Source organism: Oncorhynchus masou, unplaced genomic scaffold (assembly GCF_036934945.1).
Source record: "Oncorhynchus masou masou isolate Uvic2021 unplaced genomic scaffold, UVic_Omas_1.1 unplaced_scaffold_514, whole genome shotgun sequence".
In the NCBI taxonomy this organism is placed as follows: Eukaryota; Metazoa; Chordata; class Actinopteri; order Salmoniformes; family Salmonidae; genus Oncorhynchus; species Oncorhynchus masou.
The window spans coordinates 529,213-556,285 of record NW_027011543.1 but is presented as its reverse complement, the minus strand read 5'-3'; the positions used below and the strand labels follow the sequence as shown (position 1 = coordinate 556,285).

Below are 27,073 nucleotides of genomic sequence, written 5' to 3'. Positions count from 1 at the left end.
GTTAGGATAATTAACGTGGCAGGTTAGGATAATTAAAGTGGTAGGTTTGGATAATTAACGTGGTAGGTTAGGATAATTAACGTGGTAGGTTAGGATAATTAACGTGGCAGGTTAGGATAATTAAAGTGGTAGGTTAGGATAATAACATGGTACTGTAGGTTAGGATAATTAACATGGTACTGTAGGTTAGGGTAATTAACGTGGTATACTGTAGGTTAGGATAATTAACATGGCAGGTTAGGATAATTAACGTGGTACTGTAGGTTAGGATAATTAAAGTGGTATTGTAGGTTAGGATAATTAACATGGTAGTTTAGGATAATTAACGTGGCAGGTTAGGATACTAAACGTGGTACTGTAGGTTAGGATAATTAACGTGGCAGGTTAGGATAATTAACGTGGTACTGTAGGTTAGGATAATTAACATGGTAGGTTAGGATAATTAACATGGTACTGTAGGTTAGGATAATTAACATGGTAGGTTAGGATAATTAACGTGGCAGGTTGGGATAATTAACATGGTACTGTAGGTTAAGATAATTAACGTGGCAGGTTAGGATAATGAACATGGTACTGTAGGTTAGTATAATTAACATGGTAGGTTAGGATAATTAAAGTGGTACTATAGGTTAGGATAATTAACATGGTAGGTTAGGAAAATTGACATGGCAGGTTAGGATAATTAACGTGGTACTGTAGGTTAGGATAATTAAAGTGGTAGGTTAGGAAAATTGACATGGCAGGTTATGATAATTAACGTGGTAATGTAGGTTAGGATAATTAACGTGGTAGGTTAGGATAAATAACGTGGTAGGTTAGGATAATTAACGTGGCATTGTAGGTTTGGATAATTAACATGTTACTGTAGGATAGGATAATTAACGTGGTAGGTTAGGATAATTAACGTGGTACTGTAGGTTAGGATAACTAACGTGGAAGGTTAGGATAATTAACATGGTAGGTTAGGATAATTAACATGGTACTGTAGGTTAGGATAATTAACGTGGCAGGTTAGGATAATTAACATGGTAGGTTAGGATAATTAATGTGGTAGGTTAGGATAATTAACGTGGTAGGTTAGGATAATTAACATGGCAGGTTAGGATAATTAACGTGGTACTGTAGGTTAGGATAATTAATGTGGAAGGTTAGGATAATTAACATGGTAGGTTAGGATAATTAACGTGGTAGGTTAGGATAATTGACATGGTAGGTTAGGATAATTAACATGGTACTGTAGGTTAGAATAATTAACGTGGCAGGTTAGGATAATTAACATGGCAGGTTAGGATAATTAACGTGGCAGGTTAGGATAATTGACATGGTAGGTTAGGATAATTAACATGGTACTGTAGGTTAGGATAATTAACGTGGCAGGTTAGGATAATTAACATGGCAGGTTAGGATAATTAACGTTGTAGGTTATGATAATTAACGTTGTAGGTTAGGATAATTAACGTGGTAGGTTAGGATAATTAACATGGCAGGTTAGGATAATTAACGTGGTACTGTAGGTTAGTTAATTAACATGGTACTGTAGGTGAGGATAATTAACATGGTACTGTAGGTTAGGATAATTAACGTGGTACTATAGGGTTAGGACAATTAACATGGCAGGTTATGATAATTAACATGGTAGGTTAGGATAATTAAAGTGGTAGGTTAGGATAATTAACATGGTACTATAGGTTAGGATAATTAACGTGGTAGGTTAGGATAACTAACATGGTAGGTTAGGATAATTAAAGTGGTAGGTTAGGATAATTAACATGGTACTATAGGTTAGGATAATTAACGTGGTAGGTTAGGATAATTAACATGGTACTATAGGTTCGGATAATTAACGTGGTACTGTAGGTTAGGATAATTAACGTGGTACTGGAGGTTAGGATAATTCACGTGGTAGGTTCGGATAATTAATGTGGTACTGTATGTTAGGATAATTCACGTGGTAGGTTCGGATAATTAATGTGGTACTGTATGTTAGGATAATTAACGTGGCAGGTTAGGATAATTAACGTGATAGGAGAGCAAAATGTTTCAACAACGAGAGTTTCTATTGGACAAATTCAGGTAGTTCCCTCTCCTTATCATTTAGTGCAGGGATGGAGAACAATGATAAGGTGGGGGCCACAAAAAAACAGAAGACATCATGAGGGGCCGCGGTGTGGGTCTGCGTACCCACATCCGTACAGCCCCATGGGTCAGGAGAAAACATTTTCAGGTTTACAGATGATTCTACTCATGTTGCCATGGGGACATGTTGCCATGGGGTGAGGCAAATGTAAACAGTTTTTAATATGATAATTGATGATCAGTGGGACCCACCCCGGTTGGTAATTCAAACATGCTTACCACAAGTTTAGCGACAAGACTAATTTACCAATCTAAAAACATGTAGCTAACATGGGCTAATAGACTGACTGCTGATGCTCAACCACATTTACAAACTGCACCGTGTGTTTTCTATTATTCTGACGGTCAACAGGAAGTTGAGACCCAGACTGAGTTCCAAAACAATGTTTTTTATTATTGGTTGCGGGCCGCCAGTTGCACGTCCCTGGTTTAGTGAAGAGACTCATGTTCTGCTTGAGTTCATTTGAGTTGCGATCCGTTTATCTCGCCCGGCGCACCGGGGTTTTCATTCTGAGAAAAGGCGTGCTGATTATTCAACCCGGGGTTCACAACGCGCATAGTTGAGCCGGTGACGTTATATCGAGCGCATCTGCAGTTCGCCAAACGGACCACCGCCTTCCTGATCTGTCACCAGAAAGTTTTAAACTTAATATTTGATTTAGCCCTACATATAAATAGTTAATATGCACATTGTTGAACATCACATTTACTTGACGAGACAGACTATTTGATTTAATGACGGCTTTACATAATTCCGATGCACGTCTCCTTTCAGGAAGTGAAAGTGAGCCAGTTTCCAGTCTTTTCTGCGTATAATAATCACCTTAATAATGTGCTGTCAATCGCTGATAACAATAATAACCTACCTCATAGCCCTGGAGCCTATATCACATCACATCGGATCTTATTGAATAAGCTTATCACTTATCACTACTAGCTAATCAACACCAATGTAAATAAGCCTAAAATAATCATTCTTGAAAGTTTAAATCAATATCGTAATAACATGGCGGATGTCTTACCCCCCTAAATCATCACTCTCTCGAGTTCTACATCAAATTGTAAAATAACGCTACAAACCTCTTAAACATTCCTCTTGGTCGACAACGTTCTTCCTCCTCTTCTTCTTCTGTGTGGTTTATGGAGGACTGCACCCCAAAAGGTGTTTTGCCGCCACCAACTGGACGGTTTGAAACCAAAAATAATAATAAATCAATGCGTAATAGTGAAACTAACTTCATCCAATAAAAATAGTATATAAAAATAGTATATTGCCAAAAAAAACACAACTCCTACTTCATTCTTGCAGTTCTCCATATATCACATCTCAGGCTCTAGGATCTGAGAGGGAGGTACGGCTCTAGGACGAGAGAGGGTGGTACGGACTGTGCCAATATTCCATCTAACTCATATGTTGTGAAATCTTATTGTCCACAATCACTATAATTTCTATCTATTTGGACTTTCTCTCCACCTTGGCAGTGCCCTTAATTACCACAGCTATAAAGGCCACAAAGTCGTGCCATTAATTACCACAGCTATAAAGGCCAAAAAGTCCACCTTCTCTCCACCTTGGCAGTGCCATTAATTACCACAGCTATAAAGGCCACCTTCTCTCCACCTTGGCAGTGCCCTTAATTACCACAGCTATAAAGGCCACAAATTCCACCTTCTCTCCACCTTGGCAGTGCATTCATTACCACAGCTATAAAGTCCACCTTCTCTCCACCTTGGCAGTGCCCTTAATTACCACAGCTATAAAGGCCACAAAGTCGTGCCATTAATTACCACAGCTATAAAAGCCACAAAGTCCACCTTCTCTCCACCTTGGCAGTGCCCTTAATTACCACAGCTATAAAAGCCACAAAGTCCACCTTCTCTCCACCTTGGCAGTGCATTAATTACCACAGCTATAAAAGCCACAAAGTCCACCTTCTCTCCACCTTGGCAGTGCCCTTAATTACCACAGCTATAAAGGCCACAAAGTCCACCTTCTTAACCTTTAAAATGCCAGGATCCTGCTGGTGAAAGGAAACCCCTGCAGCCTGCAGTGTAGGCCTATCCATCACCCTGGACTCTTCTGATGCACCATTCAAACCCTCAACCCCTTTTCACAGCTGCTAAACTAAATGCTTGTGTTCCTAGCTCCAACAGTGCAGTAGTATCTAACAATACCGACAAATCTAAAATAATTAAGAAATATAGATATATGTGAAGACACACACACAGACAGACAGACAGACAGACAGACAGACAGACAGACAGACAGACAGACAGACAGACCCACAAACAGACAGACAGACAGACAGACACATAGACAGACAGACAGACAGACAGACAGACAGACAGACAGACAGACAGACAGACAGACAGACAGACAGACAGACAGACACACGGACATTTCCTCCTCCTAATCAGTTGAGATCTGTAGGACATTTCCTCCTCCTATAATCAGTTGAGATCTGTAGGACATTTCCTCCTCCTAATCAGTTGAGATCTGTAGGACATTTCCTCCTCCTATAATCAGTTGAGATCTGTAGGACATTTCCTCCTCCTAATCAGTTGAGATCTGTAGGACATTTCCTCCTCCTATAATCAGTTGAGATCTGTAGGACATTTCCTCCTCCTATAATCAGTTGAGATCTGTAGGACATTTCCTCATCCTAATCAGTTGAGATCTGTTGGACATTTCCACCTCCTAATCAGTTGAGATCTGTAGGACATTTCCTCCTCCTATAATCAGTTGAGATCTGTAGGACATTTCCTCCTCCTATAATCAGTTGAGATCTGTAGGACATTTCCTCCTTCTAATCAGTTGAGATCTGTAGGACATTTCCTCCTTCTATAATCAGTTGAGATCTGTAGGACATTTCCTCCTCCTATAATCAGTTGAGATCTGTAGGACATTTCCTCCTTCTAATCAGTTGAGATCTGTAGGACATTTCCTCCTTCTATAATCAGTTGAGATATGTAGGACATTTCCTCCTCCTACTCCTCCTAATCAGTTGAGATCTGTAGGACATTTCCTCCTCCTAATCAGTTGAGATCTGTAGGACATTTCCTCCTCCCAATCAGTTGAGATCTGTAGGACATTTCCTCCTCCTAATCAGTTGAGATCTGTTGGACATTTCCTCCTCCTAATCAGTTGAGATCTGTAGGACATTTCCTCCTTCTAATCAGTTGAGATCTGTAGGACATTTCCTCCTCCTAATCAGTTGAGATCTGTTGGACATTTCCCACCTGACCTAATGAAAGCGTCCCTGGCCCAGCTGAGCAAGTGGAATTAAAGGACGATTCCACCAACTCCTTGGGCCTTTTCTATCATTTTTATTTTCCATAATGACGGAAGCAAAAAAACATTTTAACATATTATGTTCTTAACTACCCGGAAATATCACATTTACATCAGTATTCAGACCCTTTACTCGGTACATTGTTGAAGCACCTTTGGCAGCGATTACAGCCTTGGGTGTGATGCTACAAGCTTGGCACACCTGTATTTGGGGAGTTTCCCCCATTCTTCTCTGCAGATCCTCTCAAGGTCTCTCCCTTACCACCTGTCTCCTCCCGCTCGCACACTCCACATACCTCCTCCTCTCCCTTTCTCTCTGTCTCCTCCCTCCCTACTCTCTCCTTCCTCCACCTTTCCCTCTCCTCCCTCCCTACTCTCTCCTCCCTCCACCTCTCCCTCTCTCCACCTCTCTCCTCCCTCCACCTCTCTCCTTCCTCCACCTCTCCCTCTCTCCACCTATATCCTCCCTACACTTCTATCCTCCCTACACTTCTATCCTCCCTACACCTCATGTCTCAACACAGGAAGTCCATGTTTAAGGACCTAGAGGAAGACATGGACCTTACGGGTAGAAGACAAAAACATCTGAGGTTTGTAATGTTCTTTTATAATTTAATGTAGAAAAGTGTTGTGGAGAAGCTCGGCTTTCATAGAGAGACAGATGATTTAAGGGAAAGACACCTGAAGAACTGTGAAGTTAATACAATACTGATTTCAACTTTACAAAATGATAAGTTTAGTCTTATTTACATTGACGTTGATTCATATTAATTAGCCTCATCAATATGATCCAATGTGGTGTTGTAGGCTGCAGGGCTATGAGGTAGAGCATTATTGGTAAAGGCGTCTGACAGCGCATTACCGGGATTATTATCCGCATGACGAATCTGCGTTAGAAGACGTGCATCGGAATTACGTAAATCTGTCACTAAAGAAAACACACTGTTTCGTCAAGTCAGTCAAGAGAAAGTGACGTGCAACAATGGGCATAGAAACTATTTGAATGTTGGGTTAAATCAACGTTGAAAATGCTTTCTGGCGACACCGATTAGGAAAGTGGTGGTCCGTTTTGCTCACTGCTGTGCGCTCGATATAACTTGGCCCGTGCACCGTTGCGTAATGTTACCCACTGGTTCAATCGTTGTCGGCACACCTTTCTTCTTCTGAATACAAGACCCAGTACAACGGGCGAGATAAACTGATCGCACCTCATGTGAACTCAAGCAGTGCATGTGTGTATTCACTCAGGGCACTATTCCAATTGTACGAAATGACGCCCTTCTTATGCACTTGTCATCAGTTTATATTCAGACTTACCTTATTAAGTTGCTATTGCTTTGTAGGCGTGGTTACCTCGGGTGCGCTAAATAAATAGTTTAATCACTGAAAACACCCACTTGCAGTTATCATTCAACAGCGTTTTCACACAAAATATATTGCTAAATAATAAATACAGCCGTTGATTCATCCTGAAAGTTGTCGTATTCAAGTTGAATCCATGAAACATTGGAAGGTGTAAAAAAAGTGTACAATAGGGGTTGAATAGGGAGGGGTCCTATACATCTACCCCTAATTCTCACTAATCATGGAACTGTATAACAACGGTCCAGACGTTGTGAACCGAGCACCGGGGGACAGGTTTAACCTGCTCCGTGGGGTCTGAGTTCCATAATGATTCAAAACAGGCGATATGTTCCACATTGTTGCGCAACTTTATCCTGATGCTGACGACCCTCGGGAACAACTCACACTGACGTGACAGAGGACAGAAAGGTGAACGGAATGGAATGACGCAACAATGGAAGATACAATCAGAAGGAAACGAACACTCAAGTGACAGTTCTAAATGCACGTGGGTATTACTGACCCTGGTTCTCGATAGTGGCTGATAATTAATGACATGATACAAATAAAAAAAATATAAAACGGATAACGCCCGGACATAGCCTATAATTAAAACATTCCCTAGCTCTTACATCAACTTGGCAGGTTCAGTCCTACACAAGCCTAAAGCGGGGGTGTCCACATTACATCTACGCCAATTATGAGGACACACCAGTATCGGTGCGTGGGTAAAATCACTGTTATTAATATATAATTACTAAGTCCGAGACAATCAGAAGACACAGTAGCAGAATAAATTTAACCGCACATTTGTTTTATCACAGAACCGGAGAGCAACAGCTGTCCGGTCAAGTCCACAAAGCATAATGTATTTAACAGACCTACAGCGGGGTCAAGCAAGTTAATGTTTCCGACATTTCTGGACCACTAAACAACTATTCATTTAGAACCACAGAGAGTTACTGCACATTACAAAGAACGGTTCATGGTACTTATGTCTGTGTGTGTGTGTGTGTGTGTGTGTGTGTGTGTGTGTGTGTGTGTGTGTGTGTGTGTGTGTGTGTGTGTGTGTGTGTGTGTGTGTGTGTGTGTGTGTGTGTGTGTGTGTGTGTGTCTGTGTGTGTGTGTGCGCGCGCGCGTGTTCCAACAAGTAGAAAAAAACATGTTGACTCAACCTAATCGTAGAGAAACGCCAATGACATCCTCCTCTCTGTCATGTTGACAAAACGGTCTATCACTCTGTCATGCAGTACACACTTTTCTTGTAGTTGTCCTAGGCTACCTGGCTAAAATGCTTGCTCGCCAGCCTGACTTCCATTCATGGGTAACGTTAGCTCGTTAACATGAGCCTTCTACATCTAGCTTCATATTTAACGTCTATCCTCTCAGGCCAGAACACAACAATGTAAGAATAAATGGTTGGATCAGAATCACCACTATAATCATCGGCCAGTATGGAGAATTAAATTAAACCACAAGTTAGAATCCCTCTCTCCATCCATGGCTAATTTAGGAAAGGACAATATTAACTAGCCCCCCCCCCTCTTGGTCGGGGTCCCAGGCCCGGTTTTCAGGCCCATAACCTTCCCAGTCCACTAGGTAGAGGAAGAGACCTCTCAGGCGTTTGGAATCAAGGATGGCCTGTATGGCGTAAGCAGGTTCTCCTCTGATGTTCAACGGTGGGGGCGCACTGCGGGTTGAGACTGGAGGATGGAGGACTGTAGGTGACCTGTTTAACAGAGACACATGGGGGCGCACTGCGGGTTGAGACTGGAGGATGGAGGACTGTAGGTGACCTGTTTAACAGAGACACATGGGGGCGCACTGCGGGTTGAGACTGGAGGATGGAGGACTGTAGGTGACCTGTTTAACAGAGACACATGGGGGCGCACTGCGGGTTGAGACTGGAGGATGGAGGACTGTAGGTGACCAGGTTAACAGATACACATGGGGGCGCACTGGGGGTTGAGACTGGAGGATGGAGGACTGTAGGTGACCGGTTTAACAGAGACACATGGGGGGATGAGGAGATTTTATACTGACAGGGTGACTGGAGGCTGTACGTGACAGGGTTGATGCGATGCGTTATCTTGAAGGGACCAATGAAGCGAGGACAGAACTTTTTGCAGGGGAGTCGGAGCTGAATGTCTCTGGTAGAAAGCCACAAACGCTGTCCGGGGTGAAAGAGCAGCGTCTGCCGGCAAAGCATTTCTGGGTATTGGAGGCTTCCTGCCGATGCCAGTGGGCAGTCTCCCACACCCGCTCACTACGCCGAAACCAGTCGTCGACAACTGGGATAGTACCAGGCTCCACCTCCCAGGGAAACATGTGTGGTTGTTAACCAAGGACAAACTGAAATGGAGTAATGTGGAGGGATGAGTGCATGAGTGAGTTCTGAGCGTATTCGACCCAGGCCATATATCGACTCCAGTTGTGTGGAGAGGCAGAATATTGCTGGCGGAGTTACTTCCCTATTTCTTAGTTCAGACGTTCTGTCTGCCCGTTGGTCTGGGGGTGTTACCCGGAGGAGAGACTGAGGACGACCCCCAATCAGCTCGCCACACTCGGGAGACAAACTGGGGCCCGCGGTCAGAGACTATGTCCTCTGGAATCCCATACACCCTTAACACCTGCTGGAACATGCACTCCGCCAATTCCATGGCATTAGGTAGATGAGGAAAAGGACCCAGGCGACACATTTTTGAAAAACGGTCTACTATGACAAGGATTGTGGTATTGCCAGACGATTCAGGAAGGTCTGTGATGAAGTCAACAGATTTGTGGGACCAATGTCTGTGAGGGATTGGCAAAGGTTGAAGCTTCCCAGAAGGAAGATGATGGGGGGCATTTGGTTTGGGCGCAGACTGGACAGGTGAGTAAGTAATCCCTTACGTCGGATGCCAGTGAGGACCAGCAGAATTTCCGGGCTAGAAGTTTGGTGGTTTGTGTAATGTCTGGATGTACTGACCCCAAGGACGTGAGACAACATTGCACCAGCTGGTGTCTCAGGAGGAGCCGGGTCTGAGGTTTGGGCCTCTTGTATGGCAGAATGAACTTCCCACTGTACCGGTCCGATAATGCAAGACGGAAGAATGGGTGTAGGGTCTGAGTTACTGGTCGGAAGGTCAAAATGGTGAGAGAGAGCATCAGCTTTTACCCTTTTCTTTCCAGGGATGTAAGTAACATGAAAATGGAAGCATGTGAAGAGCCCAGCAGGCTTGTCTGGAGTTTAACCTCTTGGCCCCTCTGATATATTCATCCATATTACAATGATCTGTTAGGACAAGAAAGGGAATGTTGTGCGCCCTCCAACCAGTGGCGCCACTCCTCGAGAGCCAGCTTGATGGAGAGGAGTTCTCTGTTCCCCACATCGTATTCATCTCAGCGGGGGATAACTTCCTGAAGAAGGCACAGAGTTGTGATTTGGAAGGTGTTCCCACCCGCTGAGAGAGTATTTGCTCCTACTTTGGAGGCATTCACCTCCAGGGTGAAAGAAAGGGTCGGATCAGGTTGGAGAAGGACAGGAGCTGAGATGAAGAGGCGTTTCAAGCTGAACGCAGTCAGGGCTGTATCAGTCCATTGAAGGGTCTGGGTCTTTTGGCTGGTAAGGGCAGTGAGGAGAGCGGTTTGGGCCCAATACTGATGGCGGTGACTTTGTCCTCATCCATGCTGACCCATCCAGGTGTACGAAGCCGAGGAAGCTTACATTGAAGGTGCTCATCAGTCTTCACATAAAAGGTTATGGTCAAGGAGCCGTTGAAGAACCTTTTGCACATGCTTTATGTGTTCCTTCAGGGAGTAGGAGTAAATCAGGAGGTCATCAATGTAGATGAAGAGAAAGCGGTTGATCATTTCCTGGCAAACCTCGTTCATTAAGGATTGGAAGACGGCGGGGGCGTTCGTATGGCCGTGGGGCATGACCAGGTATTCATAGTGTCCTCGAGTGGTGATAAAGGACGTCTTCCATTCGTCGCCTTCACGTATACGGACAAGGTTATATGCACTTCGCAGGTCGAGTTTAGTATAGATGTCCGCACGGCCCACTTGTTCAAGTGTCGCTGGGGTACAAAGGAAGAGTTCTTGACCGTGACATCATTCAGGGAACGATAATCAATACATGGACGGTGGTCCACCATTCTTTTTTTCCAACGAAGAAGAAGCTGGACGCAGCCGGGGAAGAAGGATGAATGAAACCGTTTGAGTGATTCATCAATGTAGTTCTCCATTGCCTCATTTTCCTGGATAGACAGGGGGTAAACACAGCCCTTCGGTGGGGACACTCCAGGGAGTAAGTCAATAGCACAGTCTCCTGGGCGATGTGGTGGCAGAGTGGAGGCCTTGACTTTGCTGAAGACGTTGCTGTACTGGGCGTATGCAGATGGTATGGTGGGTGGCACTGCCGAGGCAGGGTCCTCTATGGTGGTGGCTCTGCAGGGTAGGCTGAGACAACTGGAGAAGCAAGTAGAAGACCAGGATAGTAGTTCACCTTATTGCAACGAGATGGCAGGGTCATGATGACAAAGCCAGGGGTGTCCGAGGATATGGGGGATGAGAGTTCCATGAGTTGAATGGTTTCAGTGTGGAAGACTCCAATCTGGAGGGTGACGCTCTGTGGTCAGGTGCATGATGAACCCCGTACCCAATGGCTGCCAGTCCAGGGTGTTAATCCTTAAGGGAGGGGTGACGCTCTGTGGTCAGGTGCGTGATGAACCCCGTGCCTATTGGCTGCCAGTCCAGGGTGTTAATCCTTAAGGGAGGGTGACAGGTGTTAGATCAATGTCAAGCTCTTGTACTCGCTGGTGATTGATGAATTTATCTGCTGCTCCCGAATCTATCGAGCCCTCTCTACGGACTTGGTAACCCCCTTCACTGTCATCAATACTGGGACGGAGATTTGGTCCTGGGAGATATTTAGAAATAACGACACGCCTACCTGCATGGCAGTGGAGGGACCCTTCTCATCTCTCCGTGGGGAGACAGAGCAATGCCGGAGTAGATGATCTTTCCCTCCACAGTATAGGCAGAGCCCTTCTTGGGATTCGCTTTTGACGTTCAATACACGGGAGAGGAGCACGGCCCAACTGCATGGGCTCTGGAAAACTGACAGGAAGACGGAATCATGGAAAGAGAAGGTTTCGGGTTCCTGTTCTTTGGAGGTCGGCGATGAGGTGGTCGATGGCGAAACGAATGTTGAATGATTTAAATCCTGAAGGTCACCTCTACAGGCCAGCTCTGCCAGAAGTTCCATGTTGAGCCCTCTTCAGTAGATGCTAAGTAAAACACACTCATTCCATCCACTCCCTGCAGACACGGTGCGGAACTCAAAGGCATACCCAGCAGCTGAATTTCATCCTTGTTGAAGATCTTTGAGGTCTCCTCATAGGGAGGGAGAGTGATCGAATGACTACCTCTTTGAAGAGCGTGTGGAAATGGGTCTCGGATCTGAGTTCTGTGCTGTTGGCAGTCCATATGCCGGTGGCCCAATCCAGCGCTTTGCCTGTGAGTAGAGACACAACAAAATCCACCCTGCTCTTATCGGTGGCGAAGTTAGTGGGGGTTGTGCTCAATGTGTTTGCTGTATTGCAACAGAAATCCCTGACATTTCCCAGGTCGAAATGTCATAGTTTCCAGGCATGGATATGAATGAAGGAGGCTATTGGTTACAGTTCCTTAAGCTCCTCTTGCTGGGTTATGATACCTGGCACCGGGTGAGAAGGGAAAGGCTGGTGGAGAAGATGGCATATTTCCTCCTTAAGCTCCTCTTGCTGGGTTAGGCATGAATCATGAAATCATAGAATCATGGTCACACACAGTCAATGTTAAACCACAGGTAGAAAGTCAAAAAAATCAAACACTACCTCACGAACATACAAACAGAAGAACTGAACTAAATAGGGAGCTGATGAGACCAGATGAGAAACGAACAGAGGTGAAATCAATGAACATAAATGAAAGACAGAGCTACGTTCCAGAACACAAAGAAACAGGGCTACGTTCCAGAACACAAAGATACAGGGCTACGTTCCAGACCACAAAGAAACAGGGCTACGTTCCAGAACACAAAGAAACAGGGCTACGTTCCAGAACACAAAGATATAGGGCTACGTTCCAGACCACAAAGAAACAGGGCTACGTTCCAGACCACAAAGAAACAGGGCTAAGTTCCAGAACACAAAGAAACAGGGCTAAGTTCCAGGACAAAAAGGAACAGGGCTACGTTCCAGAACACAAAGAAACAGGGCTACGTTCCAGACCACAAAGAAACAGGGCTACGTTCCAGAACACAAAGAAACAGGGCTACGTTCCAGACCACAAAGAAACAGGGTTACGTTCCAGAACACAAAGAAACAGGGTTACGTTCCAGACCACAAAGAAACAGGGCTACGTTCCAGAACACAAAGAAACAGGGCTACGTTCCAGAACACAAAGAAACAGGGCTACGTTCCAGAACACAAAGAAACAGGGCTACGTTCCAGAACACAAAGAAACAGGGCTACGTTCCAGACCACAAAGAAACAGGGCTACTTTCCAGAACACAAAGAAACAGGGCTACGTTCCAGAACACAAAGAAACAGGGCTACGTTCCAGAACACAAAGAAACAGAGCTACGTTCCAGAACACAAAGAAACAGGGCTACGTTCCAGAACACAAAGAAACAGGGCTACGTTCCAGAACACAAAGAAACAGGGCTACGTTCCAGAACACAAAGAAACAGGGCTACGTTCCAGAACACAAAGAAACAGGGCTACGTTCCAGAACACAAAGAAACAGGGCTACGTTCCAGACCACAAAGAAACAGGGCTACGTTCCAGAACACAAAGAAACAGGGCTACGTTCCAGAACACAAAGAAACAGGGCTACGTTCCAGAACACAAAGAAAAAGCAGAACCTTACACTTGGTATAGAACAAATACCTGCCAGCTTTTTTAACTGTTTGTAATGTATCCTTGGAAAATGTTCAAAATGTTTACTACCGTCTTTCAGTCTAAACTGTAATGTTCTTTTAGTTGTGTGTACCCCGGGTAGACTAGCTGCTGTTATGGAGTCAGGGGATCCAACCAGGTAGACTAGCTGTTGTTATGGACTCAGCTTATCGGGATCCAAGTCAAATCAAATTAATAACATATTGGACTGCGTATGTTTAAATGCAACATGAATTCTCTGATTTAACTCTTTGACCACAGACAGTAAATGTGTTGTCATTGTTAATGGTTCTTCAATGTTCAGAAATATTGACTGTTCTGTTATCTCTTATTGTAGCTGAGTGAGCTGTGACTTACACCTAAAATGAGTCTCTCTGGGGAAAGAGAGGAGGGGAACACTGCTTCTAAAATGAGTCTATATGGGGAGAGAGAGGAGGAGACCACTGCCTCTAAAATGAGTCTAATTGGGGAAAGAGAGGAGGGGAACACCGCCTCCAGAATTACCCAAGACAACAGTTCGAAGAGGTAAGATATTAAATGTAAAATATACAAGGCTCATAAAGATATAAGTGTTGTTGAAAGGAAGTAGATGAGGTATTAATGTGATATTGATGAGGTGATCTGTCTCCCTGTTTTGTTCAGTGTCCAGAAGCCCAGAGCAGAGTCACCTACAACCAGCCTGCTATCAATGAGGAGTGATCAGCCACCTGCTTTCAGCCAGGAACCATTACCAGATGACAATAAGGAAGTGGAGAGTTTGGACAGTGAGGATGCATTAAAGATCACACACAGCCTTCTGGACAGAAGAAGTAAGACTGTGTTTCATACAATATTACAAAGAACAGTACAAAGGCCTTTTTAAAACACACATACAAACTTATGAGTCCCAACTCTCATTGTTTTCCTACAGGTCAAACTCTGCTGACAGTCCAACAAGAGATTAAGGCTAAACTGAAACACAAGTATCAACACATATCTGAAGGAATTGGACACCATGGAAACCAAAGTCTGTTCAAGGACATCTACACAGAGCTCTACATCACAGAGGGTGGAGGTGGAGGGCTCAATAATGAACATGAGGTTAGACAGATAGAGATGGCATCCAAGAAACAAACCACACAAGAGACACCAATCAAATGCAACGACATCTTCAAGCCTTTACCTGGACAAGACAAACCAATCAGAACTGTGCTGACCAAAGGAATCGCTGGTGTTGGAAAAACAGTCTCTGTGCAGAAGGTCATCCTTGACTGGGCAGAGGGAAAAGCAAATCAGGACGTTCATTTCATGTTTCCTCTTCCTTTCCGTGATCTGAACCTGAAAAAGGACCAATACAGTCTGATGCAACATATTTCCCACTACTTGTCAGAGCTGAAAGAGATTGACAGCATTGAAGATGGTGAAACCAAAACTGTTTTCATTTTTGATGGTCTGGATGAGTGTCGACTTCCTCTAGACTTCAAAAACAATGAAAAGTGCTGTGATGTCACGAAGCCAACCTCAGTGGACGTGCTGCTGACAAACCTCATCAAGGGCAATCTGCTTCCCTCTGCTCTCCTCTGGATAACCTCACGGCCTGCAGCTGCCAATCAGATCCCTCCTGAGTGTGTTGACCAGGTGACAGAGGTACGAGGGTTCAATGATCCACAGAAGGAGGAATACTTAAGGAAGAAAATCAAAGATCAGAATCTGGCCAATGAAATCATCAAACACATGAAGACCTCAAGGAGCCTCCACATCATGTGCCACATACCAGTCTTCTGTTGGATATCAGCCACTGTCCTTGAGATGATGCTGAAAGAGGCAGAGAAGGATGAAGTCCCCAAAACTTTGACCCAGATGTACTCACACTTCATTCTCATCCAAATCATTGTGAAGAACAGAAAGTACAACAAAGCCACAGAGACAAACCCAAAGGAACTGTCTCAGTCAGACAAAGAGATGATCCTGAAACTGGCCAAGCTGGCTTTCCAACAGCTGCAGAAGGGTAACCTGATCTTCTATGAGGATGACCTGAGAGAGTGTGGCCTTGACGTCACAGAGGCATCAGAGTACTCAGCATTGTGTACAGAGATCTTTAAAGAAGAATCTGGGCTGTACCAAGACAAGGTCTACAGCTTTTTGCATCTGAGCATTCAGGAGTTTCTAGCAGCAGTGCATGCTTTAGAATCATGTCTGGACAAGAAGGAAAATGTTTTCTCCCCCAAAGCAGTCACTGGTGTTGATGATGATGATGAGGAGGAGGAAGATGAGGAAGATGAGGAGGAAGATGAGGAGGAAGATGAGGAGGAGAATGATGATGAGGAGGAGAAGGGAGAGGATGAAGAAGAGGAGGTGGAGTCAATCCAGTTGTCTGACTTACACAGGACAGCAGTGGACCAGGCCTTGAAGAGTGAGAATGGACACCTGGACCTGTTCCTCCGCTTCCTCCTGGGTCTCTCACTGGAGTCCAATCAGAATCTGTTACGAGGCCTTCTGACACAGACAGGAAGTACAACACAGACCAATGAGGAAACAGTTAACAGAACAGTCAGTTACCTTTCAGACAAGATCAAGGAGGAATCCTCACCAGAAAGGATCATCAACTTGTTCCACTGTCTGAATGAACTTGGTGCCAACTCTCTAGTTGAAGACATGCAGAACTCCCTGCATTCAGGAACTCTTTCAGAAACAAGACTAAAACCTGACCAATGTTCAGCCCTGGCCTACCTGTTACTGATGTCAGAGGAGGTGCTGGAGAAGTTTAAACTGAAGAGATACAACACATCAGAGAAAGGTTATCAGAGGTTAATGCCGGTAGTGAAAACCTGCAAGAGAGCACTGTAAGTTCTGTTATTGAGTTGATGTTTACAGTATCATTATAATGAAGGATTTGTATATCTAACAGATTATCTCCTCTCTCCAGACTGGATGGCTGTAAACTCACATATAAATCCTGTGAGACTCTGGTCTCAATTCACCAGACACCAAACTGCCCTCTGAGAGAACTGGACCTCAGCTACAATGACCTGGAAGACAGAGGAGTGAAGCTGCTCTGTGTTGGACTAACCAATCCACTCTGCAACATACAGACACTAGTGTGAGTTACATATCTTCAGTATCCACTGTCTTTATCGTGTTTATTTATTCGTAGTTATTACATATACATAAAATGTGATAAATATATACAATAAATGTAATGACTCTCTTGGTGTGGCTGGCAGGATGGAACAATATCAGTCTAACACATAGGAGAGTAAACCTGCTTGCCTGGCATATTTATTCAAAATAATAGAATCACAAAGGTTGTCAAAATGTAACTGAAAACAAAAGGCTCGAATGATCTGAAACTCGAGTTAGACTTAACTTGAATGAAAACTAGCTAGGCTGCTACCCAGCTTCACTTGCAGTCCGGCTAGTTTTCCTGTGGAGACCACAAAGTGCAGCCAGGAGCTCTCCCTTGCTGAACTAAAGCAACACCTCAAATGTCCCGAATAGCGTTGCTGCATAACGAGGCTAAGTGGTCTCAGGAGTGGATATAGCCCTGCAGCCTAGCTTGCTGCAGCCTAGCTTTCTGCTGCCTAGCTTTCTGCAGCCTAGCTTTCTGCAGCCGAGCTTGCTGAAGCCGAGCTTGCTGCAGCCTAGCTTGCTGCAGCCTAGCTTGCTGCAGCCTAGCTTTCTGCAGCCTAGCTTTCTGAAGCCTAGCTTGCTGCAGCCTACAATGCTGGTTGTGGGGTGTTACTGACGCTCAAAACAGTGGCTTTCCCCCGGCCACATTCCCGGAGGCACCACACAAAGGTTAAATATCTTGAGTGAGTTGGTATGTTTTTAACATGGTTATTCCTCAGCATTGTTGAAGGCTCATTTCTGATTGGCTGGAAGGGCATTCTAGAATGCACATTCAAATCAGATAACGGGACAGTTGGAAAACATATGATGACGCGATAAGCGCCTATACATGCAGAGAGGACATGCAACAAAGTTACAGAAAGCAAAACCGAAATTGGATACATTGTGAACACAGGACTAGTGAAGTCAATTGGATACATTGTGGACACAGAACGAGCGAAGTCAATTGGATACATTGTGGACACAGGACTAGCGAAGCCAATTGGATACATTGTGAACACAGGTCTAGCGAAGTCAATTGGATACATTGTGGACACAGGACTAGCGAAGTCAATTGGATACATTGTGAACACAGGACTAGCGAAGTCAATTGGATACATTGTGAACACAGGACTAGCGAAGTCAATTGGATACATTGTGAACACAGGACTAGTGAAGTCAATTGGATACATTGTGAACACAGGACTAGCGAAGTCAATTTGATACATTGTGAACACAGGTCCAGTGAAGATAGACATAGCTAGCTAGCTAGCAATTGATTCGTTTTTTGCAGATATTTGTTTTTTTCAGAGCATTTGATGACTTGAACATGAATTTCTCATGTCCCTACTGTTGCAGACATGACACTTTGAGGGAGCATGCAACTGGAATGGTGACTACAAGAATGTCCACCAGAGCTGTTTCCAGAGAACTCAATATTTATTTCTCTACCATAAGCCACATCCAACTTCATTTTAGGTTTGCTGATGTCAACTTTGTGAACTGAGTGCCCCATGGCAGCGGGAGGGTTATGGTATGGACAGGAATAAGCTACGGACAATGAACACAATTGCATTTTATCAATGGCAATTTGAAAAGCACAGAGATACAGTGACGAGATCCTGAGGCCCATTGTCGTGCCATTCATCTGCCGCCATCGCCTCATGTTTCAGCATGATAATGCACAGCCCCATATTGGATCTGTGCACAATTCCTGGAAACTAAAACATTTCCCGGTATCTCTCATGTCCTGCATACTCACCAGACATGTCACCCATTGAGCATGTTTGGGATGCTCTGGATCGAAAGTGTACGACAGCGTGTTCCAGATCCCGTCGATATCCAGCAACTTCGCACAGCCATTGAAGAGGAGTGGGAGAACATTCCACAGGCCACAATAAACAGCCTGATCAACTCTATACGAAAGGAGATGTGTTGCGCTGCATGAGGCAAATGGTGGTCACTGGTTTTCTGAATTATATCTGTATTCCCAGTCATGTGAAATTCATAGATTAGGGCCTAATGAATTAATTTAAATTAGTTGATTTCCTAATGAACTGTACCTCAGTTCAATCTTTGAAGTGGTTGCATGTTGAGTTTATATTTTTTGGTTCAATGTACTTTGCTGTCATTCTGCCTGCAGAGGTTCAGACTGTGTTAGAAACAGTGTATCACTATATCTCCTCTCTCCAGACTAGCCGGCTGTAACCTCACATATGAATCCTGTGAGACTCTGGCCTCAGCTCTGCAGACACCAAACTCTCCCCTGAGAGAACTGGACCTCAGCTACAATGACCTGGGAGACAGAGGAGTGGAGCTGCTCTGTGTTGGACTAACCAGTCCACTCTGCAACATACAGACACTAGTGTGAGTTACATATATTCAGTATGAGTTATTATGTGGATGTTTTAAACATGTTTTAATCATGTGCTCTTCTGCCCTCTAGTCTTGGTCAGTGTGGTCTGACAGAGGGTTGCTGTTCAGATCTGGCCTCAGTCCTGAGTTCACCCAACTCACAACTGAAACAACTGGAGCTGAGAGACAATGACCTGCAGGACTCAGGAGTTACACTGCTGTCTGCTGGACTGAAGGATCCAGACTATAAACTACACACACTGGGGTAAGTACAGCTGTTTCAGTCAGGTTGGTACTGAGCTGAGTTACACTGCTGTCTGCTGGACTGGAGGATCCAGACTGTAAACTACACACACTGGGGTAAGTACAGCTGTTTCAGTCAGGTTGGTACTGAGCTGAGTTACACTGCTGTCTGCTGGACTGGAGGATCCAGACTGTAAACACACACTGGGGTAAGTACAGCTGTTTCAGTCAGGTTGGTACTGAGCTGAGTTACACTGCTCTCTGCTGGACTGGAGGATCCAGACTGTAAACACACACTGGGGTAAGTACAGCTGTTTCAGTCAGGTCGGTACTGGGCTGAGTTACGCTGCTGTCTGCTGGACTGGAGGACCCAGACTGGAAATTACACACACTGGGGTAAGTACAGCTGTTTCAGTCAGGTTGGTACTGAGCTGAGTTACACTGCTGTCTGCTGGACTGGAGGATCCAGACTGTAAACACACACTGGGGTAAGTACAGCTGTTTCAGTCAGGTCGGTACTGAGCTTAGTGAAATAAATACTCTGAAAATCTAATATTTCATCACAATGTTTGTGTCATGGACAAATGGATGGGTATCCTACAAGATGATTGACACCAGCACACCAACCTAGACATCTGTTGTGTCTCTCTGTAGGCTGTCTGGCTGTCTGGTCACAGAGGAGGGCTGTGCTGCTCTTTCTTCAGCTCTGACGTCAAACCCCTCCCACCTGAAAGAGCTGGACCTGAGCTACAATCACCCAGGAGACTCTGCAGGGGGACTGCTTTCAGCTGCTCTGGTGGATCCCACATATAAACTGATGAATCTGAAGTAAGTCAGAGTAGATGTCCTGATAGTGTGAACAGCGGTTGTTTCATACAGGTGCAATACCAATGATGTGAACCCTTTGGAATTCCCTGGATTTCTGCATCAGTTGTTCATACAAGTCACAACAATAGACAAACACAGGGTGCTTAAACTAATAACACACAAACTATTGTATTTTTATCGTCTATATTGAATACAGAATTTAACCATTCACAGTGTAGATTGGAAAAAGTATGTGAACCCCTAGGCTAATGACTTCTCCAAAAGCAAATTGGAGTCAGGAGTCAGCTAACCTGGAGTCCAATCAATGAGACGAGATTGGAGATGTTGGTTAGAGCTACGTTGCCCTATAAAAAAAAAAACTCACAAAATTAGAGTTTGCTATTCACAAGAAGCATTGCCTGATGTGAACCATGCCTCGAACAAAAGAGATCTCAGAAGACCTAAGATTAAGAAAGAAAAAGTTAGAAAAGTATCTCTGGAAGCCTTGATGTTCATCAGTCCACGGTAAGACGGATTGTCTATAAATGGAGAAAGTTCAGCACTGTTACTACTCTCCCTAGGATTGGCCATCCTGCAAAGATGACTGCAAGAGCACAGCGCAGAATGCTCAATGAGGTTGAGAAGAATCCTAGAGTGTCAGCTAAAGACTTACAGAAATCTCTGGAACAGGATAACATCTCTGTTGACGAGTCTACGATATCTAAAACACTAAACAAGAATGGTGTTCAAGGGAGGACACCACGGAAGATGCCACTGCTGTCCAGAAAAAAAACATCTGAAGAAAAAGAGCTCCTGAATGTTCCACAGCGCTACTGGCAAAATATTCTGTGGACAGATGATTGGAAGGAAGCAACACACAACACTATGTGTGGAGAAAAAAAGGCACAGCACACCAACATCAAAACCTCATCCCAACTGTAAAGTATGGTGGAGGGAGTATCATGGTTTTGGGGCTGCTTTGCTGCCTCAGGGACTGGATAGGTTGCTATTATAAATTTGGGAATTCATTTTTCCGTTGATCAAGACATTTTGCAGGAAGGCTATCTTCTCCGCCAATTTAAGCTCAACAGAAGATTGGTGATGCAACTGGGCAACGACCCAAAACACAGAAGTAAACCGAAGTCCTGTAGGATGACCTCAAGAGACCGGTTCACACCAGACATCCCAAGAATATTGCTGAACTGAAACAGTTTTTGTAAAGATGAATGGTCCAAAATTCCTCCTGACCGTTGTGCAGGTCAGATCCGTAACAACATAAAACATTTGGTTTGAGGTTATTGCTGGCAAATGGGCTTCAATCAGTTATTAAATCCAATCGATAGTCTCAGAGTTGAACCCTTTCCAACCGTTCAGCCAAAACTACAGCTGTATGGTCTCCGTGGCCTATAGCGTTGTAGTTCTTAAACATTTTAACATGTAAGAGTTGTAGTTCTTAACCATTTTAACATGTAAGCGTTGTAGTTCTTAACCATTTTAACATGTACGAGTTGTAGTTCTTAGCATTTTAACATGTAAGCGTTGTAGTTCTTAACTATTTTATTATGTAAGAGTTGTAGTTCTTAACCATTTTATTGTGTAAGAGTTGTAGTTCTTAACCATTTTAACATGTAAGAGTTATAGTTCTTAACCATTTTAACGTGTACGAGTTGTAGTTCTTAACCATTTTAACATGCAAGAGTTGTAGTTCTTAACCATTTTAACATGCAAGAGTTGTAGTTCTTAACCATTTTAACATGTAAGAGTTGTAGTTCTTAACCATTTTAACATGTAAGAGTTGTAGTTCTTAACCATTTTAACATGCAAGAGTTGTAGTTCTTAACCATTTTAACATGCAAGAGTTGTAGTTCTTAACCATTTTAACATGTAAGAGTTGTAGTTCTTAACCATTTTAACATGTAAGAGTTGTAGTTCTCTAGAGTTCTTAACCAGCTCCATGTTTTCTAGTCTTATCCTCTGGTAGAGTTGTAATGTTTAACCAGCGTCCCCCGCCATGTTTTGGTCTTAGAAAATTTGACCATTATGCAACCTTAGCACACCGTGGTTTACGTGGCCTGCTGTGAATTGGGTCATGGAGGGGGGGCTTTTATACTTGAGTAGAAAAGGGGTGGGTCTCATCGTGTTTGTGGCCCACCTGGGCGTGGCTACTGACTGCATAAATTACCGTAAAACAACCAATTAGCATTTAGAAGACTAAATCACACTGTTTTCTTTTTTCAAAAGTATCCTTCTACTTATTTATCCATCTTATACAACATTCAGAAGTAAACCTGACAGCTGGGAAAATGTACACTTTTTAAGGTATAGAGTTATGTGTGTTTCCTGTCCTTCACCAAATGAAACGACACGCGACATGACTGTCTCTTAAGTGTCCACGGACCATTCCCACATTCTCAAAAATGTAAATATTGTTTAAAACCTGTTAAGGCTCGGGACAATACTGCCCCCTTTGGATGAATTGCGTGCCCATAGTAAACTGAAAAAAAATCTGTCCAAAATTGCTAATATATGCATATAATAATTATTATTGAATAGAAAACACTCTAAAGCTTCTAAAACCGTTTGAATTATGTCTGTAAGTATAGCAGAACTCAAAGGGCAGCCAATCTCCCAAACTAGTTTTGGCATCCAGAAAGTTGGGCAACTTTGACGTCATTGCCCCCACCCTTCCCAACCAGCTATAGATCTGGGAACACTTTCTATGTCTTCCGCGAGATGTCCTCTATCAGTTGAGCGTTTAATTTTGCAAATCCCGCTAGCTTTGACCCTTTGGCAGGCAAAATAGTGAGTGTCGTGAGAAAATACATGCGCATTCGGGCGCGCTTTGGGCACAGAGCTTTCTTTGTTCCAGCTTGCATGAGAAGATGTATGATTGTCCGGTTGAATTGAAAATTGTTTTGTACGTTAATTCTCCCATTTTGGGGATTAGGAGTTTCTAAAGAGAAGTTCTTTGTTCTCCATAGGTTCTCTTGCTCCATACTCCATGGCAGCAAAGAGAGAGAGTTTCTAGCAGGAGTTTATGACTGAGAGGGGAGCCACGATATGCACCCCAAAAGGGCCACATCGTGACAATGGTGTGTTCAATAAATACATGAAAACGTATAATTGTTTGTGTGTTATTAGTATAAGCAGACTGTGTTTGTCTATTTTTGTTTAAATTTGATGACCAATTTATGCAGAAATCCAGGTAATTCCAAAGGGTTCACATACTTTTTCTTGCCACTGTATATAGTGGAGTAGGTTCAGTAACATGAGGACAGGATGGTAGAATTAAGGGGAAGTTTACCCAGCAGGCTGAGCACTCCAACACAGCATACATCATCACCACATGAATACTCTTCTTCTGCATCTCTGATATCCTGTTGGAAATGTACTCCGTTCTGTATGCAGTAGGTAGGATAGAATACCTGTATGTCTCTAGTAATGAATTGTACTCTGTTCTGTATGCAGTAGGTAGGATAGAATACCTGTATGTCTCTAGTAATGAATTGTACTCCGTTCTGTATGCAGTAGGTAGGATAGAATACCTGTATGTCTCTAGTAATGAATTGTACTCCGTTCTGTATGCAGTAGGTAGGATAGAATACCTGTATGTCTCTAGTAATGAATTGTACTCTGTTCTGTATGCAGTAGGTAGGATAGAATACCTGTATGTCTCTAGTAATGAATTGTACTCTGTTCTGTATGCAGTAGGTAGGATAGAATACCTGTATGTCTCTAGTAATGAATTGTACTCTGTTCTGTATGCAGTAGGTAGGATAGAATACCTGTATGTCTCTAGTAATGAACTGGGATAGTGCACCAGAACACAACAATATGGTTTAAATGTTGACTGCTTCATTAGGTCTTTGTCAGTCAATAACCTGTTTCTCCTACAGTGTGGATCATGGTGGAGAGTGCAGGCTGAAATCAGGGCTGAGGAAATGTAAGTCTCTTCAATCCTAATTAACTGTATATTCAGATCTATAGAACTAATCAATACTAATAACTAATCAATACTTGCACTGTAACATTTTATATGAAGATGTGGTTTGATTAAACTCTCCTTTTGTCGACAGATGCCTGTTTTCTCACCCTGGACCCAAATACAGCAAACCCACACCTGATACTGTCTGAGGGGAACAGGAAGGTGACATGGGTGTTGGAGAAGCAACATTATGAAGACCATCCAGACAGATTCGATTGTCTTTTCCAAGTTCTCTGCAGAGAAGGCTTATCTGGAGGTCGTTATTACTGGGAGGTGGAGATGGACGGTGACCAGATTTACATCGGTGTGGTGTACAAAGGAATGAAGAGGAAGGGAGATGAGGATGACAGTTGGCTTGGACTCAATAGGAAGTCCTGGTGTTTATTCTGCTCTGATAGTGGTTATGACTTTTACCATCCCGGAGTCAGTGTCAGAAGATCAATCTCTGATCCTGTTCCTAGCAGAGTTGGAGTGTATCTGGACTGGTCAGCTGGTACTTTGTCCTTCTATAGTGTGTCCTCCTCTGGTACACTGACACACCTTTACACAGAACACACCAGATTCACTGAACCCCTCTATCCTGGGTTTGGGTTTGAGGTTTCCTCCTCCTCAGTCACTCTGTGTCAGATAGACGATCAACACAATCAAAGGTGAGTCATCAATCTAGGTAACAATCATTCTAGTTAACCTCTTGAAACTCTGGGGGCGCAATTTCATTTTTGGATGAAAGACGTTCCCGTTTTAAACAAGATATTTTGTCACAACAAGATGCTCGACTATGCATATAATTGATAGCTTTGGAAAGAAAACACTCTGAATTTTCCAGAACTGCAAAGATATTGTCTGTGGGTGCCCTAGAACGGGAGCTACAGGCAAAACCAGATGAAACGGCATCCAGGAAATCAGCAGGATTTTTGAGGCTCCGTTTTCCATTGTCTCCTTATATGGCTGTGAATGCGAGAGGAATGAGCCTGCCCTTTCTGTCGTTTCCCCAAGGTGTCTGCAGCATTGTGACGTATTTGTAGGCATATCATTGGAAGATTGACCATAAGAGACTACATTTTCCAGGTGTCCGCCCGGTGTCCTCCGTCGAAATTGGTGCGTCTTTTTCAGCTGCTGGTATTTTTCCATGCGATTCTGAGGGGAAAGCAGGCTTCCACGAACTGCATATCAATGAAGAGATATGTGAAAAAACACCTTGAGGACTGATTCTAAACAACGTTTGCCATGTTTCGGTTGATATTATGTAGTTAATTCGGAAAAAGTTTGACGTTTTGGTGACTGAATTTTCGGTTAGTTTTGGTAGCCAAATGTGATGTACAAAACGGAGCGATTTCTCCTACACAAAGATTCTTTCAGGAAAAACTGAACATTTGCTATGTAACTGAGAGTCTCCTCATTGAAAACATCCGAAGCTCTTCAAAGGTAAATGATTTTATTTATTTGGTTATCTGGTTTTTGTGAAAATGTTGCGTGCTAAATGCTACTCAAAATGCTAAGCTAGCTTGCAATACTCTTACACAAATTAGTAATTTGCCATGGTTCAAAAGCATATTTTGAAAATCTGAATCTGTGTTGTTAAGAAAAGGCTAAGCTTGAGAGCAGGCGCATTATTTTCATTTTATTTGCGATTTTCAGAAATCGTTAACGTTGCGTTATGCTAATGAGCCTGTGGCTTTATTCGCGTTCCTTGATCCGGGATGGGGAGTATCAAGAGTTAACATAATAACAAAATCCTCATCAATCATCCTACCATGAATTAAGGTAAGACCCAGATTCAGACACATTGATTTGACAATGGTTTAATATTCCAACAGGGGCAGGCAACAGACAGGTCCAGGCAGGCAGGGGTCAGTAAACCAGAGGTGGGGCAAAGGTACAGGTCGGCAGGCGGGCTCAGGGTCAGGGGCAGCCAGAGTGGTCAGGCATGCTGGCTAAGAGCCTGGACAAGCAAGGGTCAAAACCAGAAGGGCGAGAAAAGAGAGACTGGGAAAAGCAGGAGCTGAGATCAAAACCGTGCGTGGGTTGACTTAAGAAACAAGACGAACTGGCAACGGACAAATAGAGAACATAGGTATAAATACACAGGGGGTAATAGGGAAGATGGGTGACAACTGGAGGGGGGTGGAGCCAATCACAAGGACAGGTGAAACAGATCACGGTGTGACAGTACCCCCCCTCTAGGGGCACCACCTTGCGTCCTACCTGGGCGCATACCTGGTTGACCGTGGTGTCAGCGTTGAAAATCTGCGATGAGGCCAAGGTCCGGGATGTCCCTGGCAGGGAACCAGCACCTCTCCTCTGGGCCATAACCCTCCCAGTCAACCTGGTACTGAAACCCCCTGCCGTGCAAGCCGGTTGGCCATCGATGAGACGGGGGAGAGGGGTGGGCCTGGAAACACCAGAGACAAAGGGCTGTGAGACATTGGTTTGAGTCTGGACACGAAAGGTGGAATGTATACAAAGGGTACAGGGCAACAGAAGAAGAACAGCAGAGGTGCTTATAATCTTGGAGATTGGGAATGGGCCGATAAACTTGCGGGAGAGTTTGAGGGATTCCACCCGGAGTGGCAGATCCTGGGTGGATAGCCATACCTTCTGCCCAAGACGAAACCGGGGAGCCGGGTCCGATGGTGACCCGCTTGTCGTCAATACCTGGAGTGGTCTTGAGGAGGGCTGACCGGGCTCTCCTCCAGGTACGACGACAGCGGCGGACAAACATCTGGGCAGAAGGTACGCTGATTTCTTCCTCCTGCTAGCGGAGACCAGTCAGCGCAGAGTAGTCTCAAGATCCTGTTTGGCTTGCTCCGACTGTCCATTGGACTAGGGGAGGAGGATAATCTGGCCTACGACCCAATGAGGGTGCAGAACGCCTTCCAGAACTGGGATACGAACTGAGGA

General features: G+C 44.1%; 2 protein-coding genes across 2 annotated transcripts in view; one reads left to right on the top strand and one right to left on the bottom strand.

The window, feature by feature from the left end:
• Nucleotides 1-3,267, bottom strand: part of LOC135535772 (uncharacterized) — a 33,282-nt gene extending 30,015 nt beyond the window's left edge. The window contains 1 exon segment of the mRNA XM_064962201.1: nt 3,217-3,267. The gene's annotated coding sequence lies outside the window, so the exon portion shown is untranslated.
• Nucleotides 3,268-5,934: 2,667 nt separating this feature from the next.
• Nucleotides 5,935-27,073, top strand: part of LOC135535769 (NACHT, LRR and PYD domains-containing protein 3-like) — a 29,289-nt gene continuing 8,150 nt past the window's right edge. Inside the window, exons 1-10 of the mRNA XM_064962190.1 lie at nt 5,935-6,018; nt 14,033-14,220; nt 14,338-14,504; nt 14,606-16,517; nt 16,601-16,774; nt 18,976-19,149; nt 19,229-19,402; nt 20,035-20,208; nt 24,084-24,130; nt 24,264-24,822. Coding sequence (XP_064818262.1) covers nt 14,060-14,220; nt 14,338-14,504; nt 14,606-16,517; nt 16,601-16,774; nt 18,976-19,149; nt 19,229-19,402; nt 20,035-20,208; nt 24,084-24,130; nt 24,264-24,822 — 3,542 coding nt within the window. The 5' untranslated portion in view covers nt 5,935-6,018; nt 14,033-14,059. The remainder of the gene's footprint in view (nt 6,019-14,032; nt 14,221-14,337; nt 14,505-14,605; nt 16,518-16,600; nt 16,775-18,975; nt 19,150-19,228; nt 19,403-20,034; nt 20,209-24,083; nt 24,131-24,263; nt 24,823-27,073) is intronic.